The sequence below is a fragment of the Gopherus evgoodei genome, chromosome 22 (genome assembly GCF_007399415.2).
Source record: "Gopherus evgoodei ecotype Sinaloan lineage chromosome 22, rGopEvg1_v1.p, whole genome shotgun sequence".
NCBI lineage: Eukaryota > Metazoa > Chordata > Testudines > Testudinidae > Gopherus > Gopherus evgoodei.
The window spans coordinates 10,470,954-10,485,398 of record NC_044343.1 but is presented as its reverse complement, the minus strand read 5'-3'; the positions used below and the strand labels follow the sequence as shown (position 1 = coordinate 10,485,398).

Below are 14,445 nucleotides of genomic sequence, written 5' to 3'. Positions count from 1 at the left end.
CAAAGCTTCATTGAATTGGTCCTGTGATTGAGTCACTGGACTGCAAGAGATCTGGGTTCAGTTCCTGCTTCGGTCAGACTGTGAGACACCTCGGGCAAATCATGTGATCTCTGGGACAATACTTCTTCCACCTGCTGTCAGTCTTGTCTATTTAGCCTGTGAACTCTTTGGGCTGGTCTAGTACTATCCGGCCTTGACCTCATTTGGAAAGTCTTTGCTGCTCTGGTACTACCAATAACATTGGGTGGCACAGTAATAATATAGCAGCTAGCAGGATTCACGCAGCACTTTCCATCTGTAGTGCTCATGTCTCGCAAAAGAGCTCAGCCTTGTTGCCATTTTACAGATGGGGAAGCTGAGGCACAGTAGCGTCTTGTTTCCCTATAGTGGCTCTAAAAAGCATGGGGGAGGGTACACTGGGACAAACTGTCGGGTACCACACCACCTTAACAAATGCAGATAAGTCAAATGAAAGTTCAAAGGCCTGCAAAGAAGCATGCTGCTTCACTGCATAAACAGGTGATCATGTGGTCCTACTAGGGGTCAACTCCTAGTTTGTATTCCCAGCTTTGCCAATGACTTGCTTGTGACTATACAAGGTATCTCGCGTCTCTGCCTCACTTCCCCATCTGTAAAGTGGGAATGAGGATGGTGATACGCTGCCTCTCAGAAGCGTTGGGAAGTTTTAATAATGACTGTCCAAGTGGCGTGAGTCCCCTAATGATGGGCAGTATAGAAATGTGAAATGTTATTACTATATGTGTGTGCAGACTGTCTGAAATTGGAATACTGCATCCCATTTGAATCTGATGCTTTCTCCCCTCATCCTGTAGTTGGGAGTTAAAGCTCTGACATATAATGACCTGATTCAGGCTCAGAAGGAGATCTCTGCTCACAACCAGCAGCTGAAGGAACAGACAAAGCAGCTGGAGAAAGATAACAGTGAACTCAGGAACCAGAGCTTGCAGCTGGTACGTACCGTGCTTCCATCTGACTAGCAATGTGTGAGCCAAGTGATGGCCATTTTATATATAGAAGGCAGGTCATGAACTGCTGTTTTCCCTTTTATATCTTAATGAGAACAAAAACTGAACGGAAATCTTAGTTCCTCTAGAGCCTCCAAGAATGTTGTCTATCCAAAGAATGCTACGCTGGTGATGGGAAGAGCTTGTATGTCCAGTTCTTGTGCTCACTGTCTAGTTCCTATGCTATCTGTAGCTTTTCTCTAGTCCTAGACCTTTTGGCTTCTGAGAACAGATGCCAGTTGCTTTCTTTTCTTTCTCTTCCTTCTTAATCATTCTCAGATGAATGACTCTTGACCCAAAGAGTGAGGTGGGTGGTCCATTCTCACAGGCATCTTCATTTAAATCCAGAAGTTTTCTGACGTGACAGCTCATTTGGGTGGCCCCAGCCTTGTCCACGGTACACAGTTGTGCTGACATGCTCTGCGCATATGGGATAGCAGTTTGAAGTTGAGGTGATTGAACACTGTGGCCAAGAAGTTTGCCCAGGGCTCGCTTGGCTGTAGCTATTGTTTATACATCCGTTACTTCCAGCAGTTCACACAGTTAATATTAGGGTGGGAGAAACTGTACGCAGAAGCATTTAGGGATGTTGAATAAAGTTAGCCTTATAAGCCCCAACTCCGGCTGCTTAAACAGGGATTGGAAACTAATTTTTCTGTAAAGCTGCAATATTTGCCTTGAATTGAGAGCTAGTTTTCAGTATGATAGAAGATTCCCTTCAAATTTCAGTGGAAAGGAGGATGGAATTCTGCCCTGCTCTACTGATAGTTTGGAATTGTGAAACATGCCACTGACCAAGCCTTTATTGCAGCTTAAAGCACGATGCGAAGAACTGAAGTTGGATTGGTCGACGCTGTCATTGGAGAGCTTACTGAAGGAAAAGCAGGCACTGAAGAATCAGATTTCTGAGAAACAAAAGCACTGTTTGGAATTGCAGGTAGAACCAGGAGCAAATTTAGTGCCACCAGCTCAAAGTAGTATTCAGTCAGTATTCCCGCTAGGGCACGTGTTGTTTTTTTTTGCATTACATGACATTGGAACATAAACCTGCTGCCATGGTAGTAGTATGACAAAATAATTAGAAGGTGGGTTGATAAAACTAGAAAGAACAAAGCTGCCGATAATCTTTCAGCTATATAAAGGGCAAATAATGGAACTTTGCTTGGTGTCCAGTATTGCTCTGGGCTTCTGAACCTGAGCATTGGTTTATCAGCTGTTCTCTGTGTCCTTAAAATGCTTTGTCTAGTGAAAAGGAAGGTCCTACTGGTTTTGTTCTGTTTCGTTCCGTTGCTCCTATATTGTATCTCTTGTGTGCGTGTCTCATGTCAGACATCACTTTCCACACAAACATCTTGCCAAAAGGACCTTTCTTTTCACAATGGGGTTGGTTCTCTTGGCTTCTCATAAGAAGTGGTAACCCAGTCCAAATGTGTTATCGGGCACATGGTTGGACACTTTTAGTATGAGGTGTCATTTTCCCCCTCCCCCACCATCCAATAGTGTTAAATTAGGCTGTATTTTTATTTAAACCTGACTTTTTACAGACTCTTTATTGGAAATTGTCTGACATGCTCTAGAAGATGTTTCCTAGTAGTCTGTTTGAACATTCTCTTTTCTACCTGTACCTTTTGTTTCACAAATCCAGAGCAGTGTATTGAAATTTGTTTTTTAAATCATAGATTGTTTGCTTTGAGTTATCACCAAAAAAGGGGACACTTTTTCTGAGAAGCATCTGGAAGGGAAAACTCCAAAATGTGGTATTATTCTTAGGTACAGTCTTTAATCTTTGTCCTCCTCTTCATTTAAAGATCAGCATTGTGGAGCTTGAGAAAAGTCAAAGGCAGCAGGAGCTCATGCAGCTGAAATCGTATATGCCTCCTGATGAGTCTCTGTCGGTACAGCTACGCAATAAAAACCGTTTAAGCCGTGAGCCCGAGGCTGATCACGGCAGATTCCAACTTGAGCTTGAGTGCTCTAAATTTCCTATGCCCCACATCAACGGCATGAGCCCTGAACTGTCCATGAATGGCCATGCTACTCCCTATGAAATCCATAATGCTCTTAGCAGGCCCTCTTCCAAGCAGAACACCCCTCAATACATGACCTCTCACCTGGACCAAGAAATAATTCCTTGCACCCCAAACCACAGCAGCAGACAGAAGGTGGACAAGACAGCAAGCTTGTCCTTACCTGATTACACCAGGTTTTCCCCAGCTAAGATAGCCCTAAGGAGACACTTGAATCAGGACCATGCAGTCAATGGAAAAGCAACAACTAATGAGATACACCAGAGGTGAGAGTGGTCAGTTCCTGTGTTGGGAAATGCGGCGTGGTAATGCTTGTCATGTTGCTGGTAATAAACCTAGACAGTAGAAGAAAATAGAATCTCGGCCTAGATTTTAGCGTGGTAAAGCTTTGTGGCATAGTCATTTAACTGTAAGCCAGTATATCCAGCAGTGCCAGTTTATCAGATAAGCAAGGCAATAATGCCTTGAGTTTGTAATAGGAATTCATTTTGGACAAAAGGCATTAGGAGGAAAAAGCTGACTGTGTACATCTTTGTTCCAGAGCTGACCATGTAAAAGAGAATGGCCTTACATATCCAAGCCCTGGCATTTCAAATGGGATAAAGCTGAGTCCTCAGGAAACTCGGCCCTCTTCCCCAGCGGCCTTACCGATTGCAGGCGAGAAGGTAAGGAATGTGTTGGCTTCTCTGCACAGAGCTGTCAACAGAAATGCTTCTGACGGAGCAAAGAAATAAAAGTTCTAGGCTAGAAGGTGTGGACTCTGTTCTTTCTGGTAGCCATAGAAAAAGCCAACTCAGCATTGGGTGTAATATGAAGTGGAAATGTCCATGACGTCAAAAGAAGGAACTGGATGATGGAGAGAGTCTGGTTATGAACTAGGCTGGTAGTGACCAAAAGTTTTATTGCTATCAGATGCCTTTCACTGAACTCTGTAAAATGAGTGTTTTATTCTAGTTCACTTAACCAATCCCACTTCACATCATCTAGGTGTTGGCTTCAGCAGAGAGGCTGAGGAGAGAATGTACCATGGAGTGTGAACTATCATCTCTCTCGTAGAGGCACCAATTCCGGAGCAGAGTAGAGGCACACTACCGGGTGGCAGTGACAGGAAGGTTGCACTGCTGCTGCCTGCTCTGTGGAAGAGGGCTTGTCTACAGATTTGTTGGACAAGCACCCTTCACCAGCAGCAAATCAATGTTTACACTTCTCATTGGTGTAAATGTTAAGAAATAAGAGGCTGTGAATCCCCAAGCATGGGCAAGGATGTCGGGAAACAAGCTTTCAAAAACTCCCTCCCTCCCTCGAGACCCACATCGGAGCCTCTATCCTTCCTATCCAAGGTGATCTGGTTCAGATTCCTTTGGGCACAGCCGTTCATCTATGGTTGCAATGGGTTGTTGGCTGAATTGACGTGCTGTCTTTGCAATACATCCAAACACCCTTTTCTCGTATTTGTTCCCATCAGGTAGCACGTTATATACAACAGCAAAATGCCTGGGGAAAAATACACACAGCTTATTTTTATAATAAGTGAGTAACAAGCCCCCTTTGAAACAGGCTGCCTTTGTGTTTGCAGGTTTTGCGAGAGAGGACTTCTGCGAGTAATGGAGAAACTATCACCAGCCTACCTATCAGTATTCCTCTCAGCACGGTGCAGCCCAATAAACTCCCTGTTAGTATCCCTCTGGCCAGCGTAGTCCTACCTAGCCGTGTTGAGAAGGTGGTGAGTAAGGGATTGTCAACACTTTCCATCCCTAACTAAAAACCAGACTGGGGAATAATCATATACCGTGCACCAGAATCCTGGCCAGGACATTGAGCTAGAATACCCTTGATGCTTTTGGAGTGACCGCTGATGCTGTCTCTCTACCTGGATCTTGGACAGTTATTTTCCTTAGAGTATGTTAGACCAGTGTGTGTCCTGGACAGGGAGAGAGATGAAGTCCCTGCTCCCAAACAACTTACGTTCTGAATCTACGGCATACTAGAGAGACAGGCATAGCTTAATGGGTAGGACGTGGGCCTATGAGTAAGGAATCTAGAGTGACCAGACATCTCGATATTTTGTTTTAGGCTCGGTGGCCCGTTTTTGTTTGTTTGCTTGTTTGTTTGCTTAGGCAGCAGTGAGAGGCAGGGAGCGCCTTTTCAATTGTTACACTCACCCAACATGTCCGTGTCTTTGGCATTTCGGCGGCAGGTCTTTCAGTCGTTGACAGTCTTCAGTGGCATTTCAGTGGCGGGTCCTTCTTTCTTTGGCGGCAAGATTTATTACCTGCTGCTGAAATGCTGCCGAAGACCCGTCAGTGACTGAAGGACCTGCCGCTGGAGTGCCGCTGAAGACCCAGATGCTGTGAGTGTAACAATTGAAAAGGCTCTCCCTCTGTGGCAGTTCTGATATTTTGAAGTTATTATCTGGTCACCCTAGAGGAATCCCAAGTGCTAATTTCAGCTCAGCCATTGACTTCCTATGTGACACCGGGCAAATGAACTTCTGGCTTGTTTTGCTCATTGGTATAATGGGGCTACCTCGTGTGGGTGCTGACGCTGAGTTTGTGCAGTGCTTTGAAATTGTCACACTGCAACAGCTCATGCTTGGCGTATCTTTTCAGCTTTCACAACTGGAAATGTTTTGGGATTCCTTTTCTTTTTTTTTTCCTTGTGATCTCAGCAGACCTATGCTGGTGCGTGTTCCCAGGGGCAAGAGCATGAAAAGGACAGAGTGGGAGGGGAGGGTCAGTGCTTGACAGACCAGGGATGTAAGGCATCCAGTTCCCTCCAGTGTTTCTGCCAAAGGGGATTCCAGTAGATTACTAAGGAGCATCCACTGCCTTTCTGTGGGAAGCATGGATTTGGACTCCACCTGAATGGTGGTGGATGGAAGAGGAGGGTTAATGGCTTCCTTCTCAGCCCACTGAACCATCTCAGACTGGCTGGATGCTTCCCAGTTTGTGACCACCAGTGTGGTCTTTGAGTCCCCTCCAGCAGTTTACCAGTGCAGCCTTGTGTAACAACATAAAATTGGACATAAACTCCTCCCCCCTCCTAGCCCGCTTTCTGCCATGGGAGAGGGAAAGATCTCTCTATCCTGAGATCATGTATCCCATGGCCTCTGCCAGCCTTCCCCTTGTACTTTCTTCATGTCCTTTAACTGTTTCCAGTTGATGGGTTGATTGCTTTTATTAGCTTAACAGCCTCCTGCCTAATTAAGCCATTAAGCACCCATCCTCCCCCCATTAAATCCACTCAGGGTGTGGGGAGCTAGTACTTTAGTGCCCAGAGTGCTGTGTCTGCTCCTAGCACTCTGTCACCGGGAGTTCTTTCTCTGATGAACTAAATAAGAGATTATTACACAGATGCCACAGCCAGCTGCAGTTGGAGGGTATCATAGTCTGACTCCCCGTGTCCCTTCTCCTAACAAAAGGCCTTGCAGTTGTGCTGGAGGGCCCCTGTTGTTTTAGTTCCAGGCAGGCACATCTCTTAAAATGGAGGAAGGTGGCATCGGTATAGAATTACACTGCTGCCCTTGAGAGATAGGGCTGCCTTTGGGAAACATCCCTTGCTGATAACTGGTTTGGCAAAGGGAGAGCTTGATTCTGAAGTCTGTGAGCACCTGCAATGTGTGCATATGTGTGTGTACGTGTACTGGGCCACTCGGTGTAGTGTGGATAGTTCCATGGAACTCAACAGGCCTATGCTGACTTGGATCAGGTGGGAATGTGGCGCTCTCTTTAGTATTTCTGATGGCTGAGGCATTTTGAGAACAGAAATACGCAAGATGACACCATGCCTTCAGTCTGTGTGCACTTCTCACTGATTCCAGGGGAGCTGTGTGTGTGAACTGAGGGTACGATACAGCCCTTTGTTTCTTTTCCCATCTGCACTAAAACTATGGATTGAGGGACCTTATTACAACACAGTTGTCCTGAGTCAAAGGCAGAGGGGACCCTCTTTGATGTGTTTGTCCAGCCACTACCACATTGGGATCCTGGTCCATGACACTGGCTTGTAGATTCTAACTCAATATAAATAATATTAAAAGTTGTAGTGTAGATGGGATCTAATTGTGTCCCATAACTGGACTAACCCTTGAATAGTGGAATGCCCTTTGGTTGTGTCTAACCAACACTATTCACTATGATAGAGCAGCAATAATCCAAACAGGGATCTGTGGCTTGGTTATAGCTGCAGGCATTGATGGGACCAAAGGCTGAACCATTCTACACATTTTTGAGTTCACCCTTTGTTCCTCAAAGGAGAGGAATCACTTCAGTCCCTTTCTTCTCTTTGGTTTGTGAGTACAGGTCACGGGCTTGTCTAACACCTGAGTTTCTCAGGTACCTGGGAACCCTGTCAAAAGAAGCACTTTCTTGTGCTTTTGGAAAATGTGGCATTGTATGTGAAACCAGCAGTTCTAGAAACAAACTACAGCACAGTAGCAGGAAGGCTACTGAGGCTCTGGAATTACTGGAGGACTCTAATTTGTGCATCAATATGTTCCTAGCTACATGAGGTCAGAGACCATCATTTTTATTCCAGGTGCCAGACTTTTTTTGGTGGGCAGTGGAATATTCCTTTTGCGTGCACAGTGACGCTTCAGGAGATGATCAGATGAAGCCCCTGGGATCCTACAGTGCAGTCCAGGGCGTGGCTCTCACTGCTAATACAGAAGATGTGATCTGCAGAGAAGTCATGTCTCAGCTTGCTGTGATGCATTATGGTGGAAAGGTTGTTACATGTTTGGACATGACATCTCTGCAGGTTACATGAGACTAGATGCAGCAAGTTGCCAGTGCAGCTCTTGGTTTGATGATGTTTGGGAAGCCTGAAGTTAAACTGTAATTTTCTGAAAATGTACAAAGTCTAGAAGGTTTAGGGAATCCATAGGGATTTAAAGCCACAAACCTACAGATGCCCATGAATTCTTGAACAAACTTTCTGAACTGAAGTGCTTGTGTTTTTTCACCTCCTCCAGAGAAGCACACCTAGTCCAGTTCATCAGAATCGAGACTCGTCGTCAACACTTGAAAAACAGTATGGTGCTAGTTCTCATAATGGCGTAAGCAATGCTGCTGGAAATAAGCCACTGGCTTTGGCTACCTCAGGTAATGAACTCCCCTCTACGGAGCCATCATGTCTCTTAGCAATAACTCTTTTATTATGTGTGTTTGAGCTTTTGGGCACTTGTGATTGAGAGCCCCTGATACTGCCAAAAGCTGGATGTATGGTGCAGTTTCGTATCAAAAGGTTGAATGTTCCTGGGTTAAGGAGGAGAACCTGGATTGAGGGTGTAGTAGGACTGAAAAAACACAATGAAGGGAAGGGTAATTCATTGGTGGAAACATGAGTGTGGCAGTTCAGACAAAATAATCACAAACCAAGATAGGCAGTGTGTTCCTGTCGGTCAGTCCTGAACACCCAGTGCGAGAAGTCACCCTTAGGCTCTCTTCCAGCATCTGTATAGATTCAGTTTACTCACATCCAACTGCATGCCCGTTTGTGACCCCTTTTATCCTCCCAGTTCTCCTAGCTGCAGTTGCTGTGTGGAATGCTGGCAGACCATTGCCTCTAGCTCTTTCTCTCATCAGCACAAATAAAGGCTGTAACAGATGGTCTCCCCACCCTTGGGGAAATCCTACCTCCAGCTGTACCACTATGGTGGATCCTGTTGCTCCCCAGTAATCTGAGCACATTCCCAAAGGGAAAGCAAAGAGGATGTTAGGAATCATTAAAAAGGGGATAGAGATTAAGACTGAGAATATATTATTGACCTGATATAAATCGATGGTACGCCCACATCTCGAATACTGTGTACAGATGTGGTCTCCTCATCTCAAAAAAAGGATATACTGGCACTAGAAAAGGTTCAGAAAAGGGCAATTAAAATGATTAGGGGTTTGGAGAGCCTCCCATATGAGGAAAGATTAAAGAGGCTAGGACTCTTCAGCTTGGAAAAGAGGAGACTAAGGGGGGATATGATAAAGGTATATAAAATCATGAGTGATGTGGAGAAAGTAGATAAGGAAAAGTTATTTACTTATTCCCATAATACAAGAACTAGGGGTCACCAAATGAAATTAATAGGCAGCAGGTTTAAAACAAATAAAAGGAAGTTCTTCTTCATGCAGCGCACAGTCAACTTGTGGAACTCCTTGCCTGAGGAGGTTGTGAAGTCTAGGACTATAACAGCATTTAAAAGAGAACTGGATAAATTCATGGTGGTTAAGTCCATAAATGGCTATTAGCCAGGAAGGGTAAGGAATGGTGTCCCTAGCTCTGTTTGTCAGAGGATGGAGACAGATGGCAGAAGAGGGATCACTTGATCATTACCTGTTAGGTTCACTCCCTCTGGGGCACCTGGCATTGGTCACTGTCGGTAGACAGATACTGGGCTAGATGGACCTTTGGTCTGACCTGGTTAGATGGACCTTTGGTCTGACCTGGTACGGCCGTTCTTATGTTCTAACCCTGGCACAGAGAGAAATGAGTCAGGCCTTTTTCAGGAGTCTGGAAAGGCAGCTGTTGACTTTGTGTTTGCCACTCTCAACAATAGGTAGCTTAGCAAACTCACTACACTCCTATACTCCATTCAAGGGGCAGGAGCAGTTTCCCAAAAAGGCCCAGAGACCCTTTATTCAGACTTCTTGGAACCAGTGAGTGCCTCTTCAGCATAGCTGCAGGAAGTGCTCTTCCACAGCTGTATCCTCATCAGACTTGCACTGTCATTCTTCCTCTGTGCTTCCCACCCTGAGGGCCTTTGTCCTGATTAACATCCTTTCAGCAGACAAGGGCTGAAGGCAGCTCCCTCTGAAGCCAATTATAGTCAATGCTGCAGAGTAACATTGGGTTCCCAGCTCCCCTTAGTCTCAACTATCCCAGGAAAGAAGGCCTTATCTAAATTCCATGCATGATGCATTGCTGCAGATTCTTAATGAACTTCGTTACTCTCCTTTCCCTCAACTCCCACATAGGTTCCTTCAGTTCCCCTGACTTCCTGAAGATCCACCACAGTTTTCTCCCTGCTTCCCTTTGGTTTGAGCTATGGGGAGGGGTTGGGTGTGCAGATGACAGTCTCTTTGGAAAGAAACTGACTGATTCTTGCTGTGTGGGTGACAGGCTAGAGGAAAGGGCTGAGAGCAGAGAGGTTCTTGGGTTCTAATCCAAGGTGAGCATCTTATCCTGGGAAGGCACTTGAGTTGTGACAAAAATTGGGTTAAAAGCAGGACACTTGCATGTTATGTGTGAACTTTTGTGAGTTAGTAAAAGGGAGAAGAGTGAACTGACAAATCTGACTTAACTCACCAACACATACAGCTATGTTCTTGGCTTCACTGTGTGATGGGCAGCCTTGTAGAGTTCAATACATAGTATTATGCAGATGACTGGGAGTTATTGCTTTGCCAGAATTGCCAGTTAATCTAATACAGATAGGATAGCTGAACGCTCAGACGTACCCAGAAATTGTCTTACTAGCACTGGAAGGTATACATCATTGCTTCAATTTAGTGATACTTTCCCTTTCCACAGGTTTTTCATATTCTTCTGGCTCCATGGCACTTAATGGAACTCTTTCAAACAGCCCAGCCCACCTTAACCATAGTGTTGATCAGGCAGCTGTGGACGACTGCGGGAGTTTGTTTAACTCGGTAGGGTCTCGGAGCTCCACTCCACAATACCCTTCTTTGCTAATGATGCAGTCACGGAATTCTGGGCAGAATTCCCCGGCTCACCAGCACTCAGCAAGCCCCAAGTTAAATGGCGTCTCCCAGAGCATGGTAGGGGTACTGCAGTATGTGGATGCTCAGAAGATGTTTGCCGAAGGAACAAAGGGGGAACTTCAGCCTGATGCTGCCTTTTCCGATCCTGAGAACGAGGCCAAGAGAAGAGTCATCTTCACAATCTCTCCTAGTACAGGAAGTGTAAAACAGTCTCCGTCTAACAAGCACAGTTCCCTGACTGCAAGCATTCGGATGGACTGTGGCCAAGCATACATGCAGGATGGGAAGAAACGAGGTCGAAGGAAGAGATCCTCCACAGGGAATCTAAACATGAACTCTGGAGTGTCCCCTAAACGCAAATCCTTACCAACTGTGGCTGGACTCTTTACTCAGCCTTCGGGCTCACCGCTTAATATAAACTCAATGGTAAGGAAAAGAATGATGGGAGTTGCGGCTAAGTGTAGGTATGTTTGGCATATCAGTACTGTACATTGTTACAATGGACTGTAGCATAAAAACCCATGTGAACATGTTCCTCTAAGAGCCAACAGGTTGTTGAAAGTTACAATGATCCATTTAGATGTAGTTACAAAATCTTTTAAATCATCTTACCTTCCCCTCAAAAAATTATATTAAGTATTAAACAGAATCTTAAACAAAATGATTCTGATTCTCCAAGCGATCGTGAAACATATGTTTGCTTATAATGAAATCTAAATTTTACCCTGTCTAAAATAAATTAACTGACTTGAGTGCTTATGTTCAATTGACTTTAAGCAAATGCTATTCAGTAAGTATTATCATAAAACACAGGGCAGATACTCCTAATGAGGACCTGTAGGCGGTATTCATCATGTCATCAGAAATTGATACTTGAGGTGGAATGTTCTTTCCCTATTTTCATGCATTTAACTGCCTAGTTTTATCATCTTCAAGGTCAAGTATTCAGAAAAGCAGCCAAGCATTGTGCAGGGATTTCAGGGTTGTGACATTGAAGCATAGCATGACTCTTGGTGTTAAGCACTAAGCTAGTCTTAAAGCTGAATGTGAGTGAATGTTGTCTTACAAAGTTCTTTACTAAAAGAATATTTTCATCTTTAACCTTTTTTTTCTTCCCATCCCAGGTCAATAACATTAATCAGCCTTTAGAAATAACAGCCATTTCCTCCCCTGAAAACTCCCTGAAGAACTCTCCTGTTCCCTACCAGGACAATGACCAGCCTCCAGTGCTGAAAAAAGAGAAGCCCCTGATTCAGACTAATGGTGTTCATTACTCACCACTGACTTCAGATGAAGAACAGGGATCAGAAGATGAGCACAATAGCACCAGGTAAATATAACTCTGTTGATGTCAGGTCAGCAGCTTTATCTGATCTGAAGAGGCAGCTCTCTAGGCTAAGATCATGGACGCAAGGCCTGGTCTGTTAGTTCTCCAACTACAAAGATCTGTCTCATGAACCCATGCTGCTTGTCAGCCAGAGTCTGTTTTCAGCATTGTATATATTGTGTACTTGATCTCTTGATAAACAGTGAAGGTGTTGGAAAGCAGAATGAGCATAGGGAATCTACTCCTAGCTGGGTTTTTAACGCTTGCAGTGGGTGGCTGTGTTTGGGAGAATGAGCATAAACTTTGCAGGAGTGCTAACTTCAGCATCCTGACCAAGTCCCACCTTTTGGGTAATTTTTGGCTAAGAAAATTCCCACTTCCATTTCAACTTGATACAGAGTTCTTCACTTCGTATTCCAAACCGTTGTGTAACATTGCTCTGTGTTAAACACTGTCATGTTCTTCCCCATTTCTGAGTGCAGTAATTGCTCTGTATATATGAAAACTTTAAGAGTAAAGGTGCTGTAAATCTGGTTATCTGAGGAAGGAAAATAGCAATGAAAAGTTCCATGAATAAGTATTCTTGATATGTAGGTAAAATTCCATTACAACCTCTGTTCAGAGTCTTTGGTAGCTTATTTCTTGATAATGATAAATTCCACTAGTATGGTGGTTCTCAGTCAGGGGTACACATAGGTCTTCCAGAGGGTACATCAACTCATCTAGATATTTGCCTAGTCTTACAACAGGCTCCATAAAAAGCACTAGCAAAGTCAGTACAAACTAAAATTTCATACAGACAATGACTTGTTTATACTACTCTATATATTACACATTGAAATGTAAGTAGAACATTTATATTCCAATTGGTTTATTTTATAATTATAGGGTAAAAATGAGAGTCAGCAATTTTTCAGTAATAGTGTGCTGTGACAGAATGTTTGGAATAATTAGGAAAAGGATAGATAATACAGAAAATATCATATTGCCTCTCTCTAAATCCATGGTATGCCCCCATGTTGAATACTGTCTGCACACGTGGTTGGCCCATCTCAAAAAAGATATATTGGAATTGGAAAAGATTCAGAAAAGGGCAATAAAAATTATTAGGGATATGGAATGGCTGCTGTATGAGGAGAGATTAATAAGACTGGGACTTTTCATCTTGGAAAAGAGATCACTAAGGGGGGATATGATAGAGGTCTGTAAAATCATGATTGGTGTGGAGAACGTACATAAGGAAGAGTTATTTACTCCTTCTCATAACACAAGAACTAGGGGTCACCAATGAAATTAATAGGCAGCTGGTTTAAAATAAACAAAAGGAGGTATTTTTTCATACAGCGCGCAGTCAACGTGTGGAAGTCTTTGCCAGAGGATGTTATGAAGGCCAGGACTATAACGGGGTTCAGAAAAGAACTAGATAAGTTCATGTAGGATAGGTCCATCAATGGTGATTAGGCAGGATGGGCAGGGATGGTGTCCCTAGCCTGTTTGCCAGAAGTTGGGAATGGGTGACGGGATGGATCACTTGGTGATTCCTTGTTCTGTTCATTCCCTCTGGGGCACCTGGTATTGGCCACTGTTGGAAGACAGGACACTGGGCTAGATGGACCTTTTGGTCTGACCAAATATGGCTGTTCTTATGATAGTTTTATATTTTTATATCTGATTATGTAAGCGAGTAGTTTTTAAGTGAGGTGTAACTTGGGGGTATGTGAGACAAATCAGACTCCTGAAACGGGTAAAATAGTCTGGAAAGGTTGAGAGACAATGAACAAGTAAATTTGCATTGTACATTTTTAAATTAGTTGGGCAGACACAGAAACCTAAAAATCAAGAGGTAAGTCATAGGGGTAACTCAGTAACAGCAAGACCTCAAGAAGCACTATGTAAGTAATTTTCTTTTTTTTACTAGAATTGAGAGGAAAATTGCAACGATATCATTGGAAAGCAAATCTCCACAGAAGACTATTGAAAATGGTAAGTTTAGGGACTGTTAACCATCCATTTAAATGCATTGTGCTGCCTGCTTCCTTGTAGTTTTTATAGACTGTCAACTGACGAGCAGGCTTCCTGGGAGAGAACTTGTGGCATAGAGCAGACATGCATTTCAAAGCAGAGGTCTATGCTAGTACAGATCTTTCATCACAATACAAACTTTGGGGCCACCTCTTTATAGTTGGTTGCGTCAGAAGCCCTTTTAAATTTATGGGCACATGCTTTAAAAACTATGGGTGGATTAAAGCATTTTAGAGTGTTTTACTTTTTTCCTAGACAAGGATGCCTGACCAATTTTTGGCTAGGGAAAATTTGTCCGATTTGAAGGCTGATGTAATCTGCTCTTCCAA

At 43.8% G+C, this 14,445-nt stretch overlaps 2 protein-coding genes across 10 annotated transcripts in view; one reads left to right on the top strand and one right to left on the bottom strand.

The window, feature by feature from the left end:
• PLEKHJ1 (pleckstrin homology domain containing J1) overlaps nucleotides 1–14,445 on the bottom strand; it is a 94,195-nt gene that overhangs the window by 51,397 nt on the left and 28,353 nt on the right. Inside the window, exon 7 of one of the 6 annotated variants that reach the window (XM_030540306.1) lies at nucleotides 4,108–4,546. The exons of 4 other annotated variants lie outside the window; for them this stretch is intronic. In XM_030540306.1, coding sequence (XP_030396166.1) covers nucleotides 4,526–4,546 — 21 coding nt within the window. In that variant the 3' untranslated portion in view covers nucleotides 4,108–4,525. Of the gene's footprint in view, nucleotides 1–4,107; nucleotides 4,547–14,445 lie in introns of those variants that run through there. One more of the 6 variants, XM_030540309.1, reaches the window with a different exon arrangement.
• The window catches only part of DOT1L (DOT1 like histone lysine methyltransferase), a 96,079-nt gene that overhangs the window by 72,984 nt on the left and 8,650 nt on the right, over nucleotides 1–14,445 (top strand). For 3 of the 4 annotated variants that reach the window (XM_030540300.1, XM_030540299.1, XM_030540302.1), the window contains exons 18-26: nucleotides 834–971; nucleotides 1,837–1,962; nucleotides 2,834–3,318; nucleotides 3,594–3,717; nucleotides 4,629–4,775; nucleotides 8,025–8,154; nucleotides 10,577–11,193; nucleotides 11,892–12,097; nucleotides 14,013–14,077. In XM_030540300.1, the coding sequence (XP_030396160.1) occupies nucleotides 834–971; nucleotides 1,837–1,962; nucleotides 2,834–3,318; nucleotides 3,594–3,717; nucleotides 4,629–4,775; nucleotides 8,025–8,154; nucleotides 10,577–11,193; nucleotides 11,892–12,097; nucleotides 14,013–14,077 (2,038 nt within the window). The remainder of the gene's footprint in view (nucleotides 1–833; nucleotides 972–1,836; nucleotides 1,963–2,833; nucleotides 3,319–3,593; nucleotides 3,718–4,628; nucleotides 4,776–8,024; nucleotides 8,155–10,576; nucleotides 11,194–11,891; nucleotides 12,098–14,012; nucleotides 14,078–14,445) is intronic. The other variant, XM_030540301.1, reaches the window with a different exon arrangement.